This window comes from Hemibagrus wyckioides, linkage group LG03, assembly GCF_019097595.1.
Source record: "Hemibagrus wyckioides isolate EC202008001 linkage group LG03, SWU_Hwy_1.0, whole genome shotgun sequence".
NCBI lineage: Eukaryota > Metazoa > Chordata > Actinopteri > Siluriformes > Bagridae > Hemibagrus > Hemibagrus wyckioides.
In genome coordinates, this window is record NC_080712.1 from 32930146 (window position 1) to 32931245 (window position 1100).

The 1100-nt window shown below is 38.5% G+C and overlaps 1 protein-coding gene across 2 annotated transcripts in view; it reads right to left on the reverse strand.

Annotated features, from left to right (window-relative positions):
- Positions 1-638, reverse strand: part of jag2a (jagged canonical Notch ligand 2a) — a 31258-nt gene extending 30620 nt beyond the window's left edge. The window contains exon 1 of one of the 2 annotated variants that reach the window (XM_058385751.1): positions 277-638. In XM_058385751.1, coding sequence (XP_058241734.1) covers positions 277-339 — 63 coding nt within the window. In that variant the 5' untranslated portion in view covers positions 340-638. The remainder of the gene's footprint in view (positions 1-276) is intronic. The other variant, XM_058385752.1, reaches the window with a different exon arrangement.
- Between the last annotated feature and the right edge of the window lie 462 nt (positions 639-1100).

Below are 1100 nucleotides of genomic sequence, written 5' to 3' on the forward strand. Positions count from 1 at the left end.
TTTAAACTCGGATATCGGAATCGCATGAATAAGTGAAAAAAATTGAACTGGTAAAAACGGCATATGACACAAGTGTGACTGGTTTATAATCAGCGTTATTACATTCACATTTAATATACACAAACAAAGGGGAATAATGAGTTTTTCCTAATTAAGGTGAGTTAATGAATGAGACTTGACGAGTGACTAAAACATTCTTCTGTCATGGCCAGCACCAAAATTCCGTCAGAAATCTCATTTTGCAAACTGAGGCTATCAGAAATAACGGAGACTCACCTCAAACCAAAACGTCAAAATGAGGCAAACCGAGTGCAGGAAAGCGCCCGTGCAACTCCACATGACTCCGGTGAGGCTTCACGGTAACGACACGGAGCGCAGAAGGAGGTTCTCCATGATAAAGACGCTTCTGAGAGGTGAGAACATCCGCCAACGCCGCGCCTCCTCTACCTCCGGAGAGAGATGATGATGGTGATGATGATGATGATGATGATGAAAACAAGCAAACAAACAAACAAACAATAAATCAGAACAGCGTTCGTGAGGAAAAGTTAAACTAGTCACCCAGCGCGCGCGCGCACACGCACACTCAACTCGCTCCCTCACGCGCTCTCGCAGTACAAGGTGTAGAGGGGATTGAGTGACAGACAGAGAGCCAATCACAATTTCCCTCTCCTTAACAGCGTCTCCCTGCAGCCAATCACCGAGGAGGTAGGAGGTGACGATTAACCTTCACCACGATTAAACAGATATGATTATTTTAACTCTATCTCAAACACCAACGGTGTGAACTTACTTTGAAACTAGTAATCAAATACAATTTTTGTAATTAAAACTATACAATAAAACTTATATTTAATCTATATTTATTTATTTATTTATTTATTTATTTTTAATCTGAATTGTAAACCATATCTTCTTTAAACATTACACTCAGGTAAAAGGTGTTAGCATGGGTTATAATAATAAAAATAAATAAATAATAATAATAATAAAATGATGATGATGAACACACAGCATATACTTGGTATAATTATTCATTTATAACGTATATTTAAAAACAAGCCGACTCCTTAAAACCCTTCGCTGGCTGAACCTCTAGA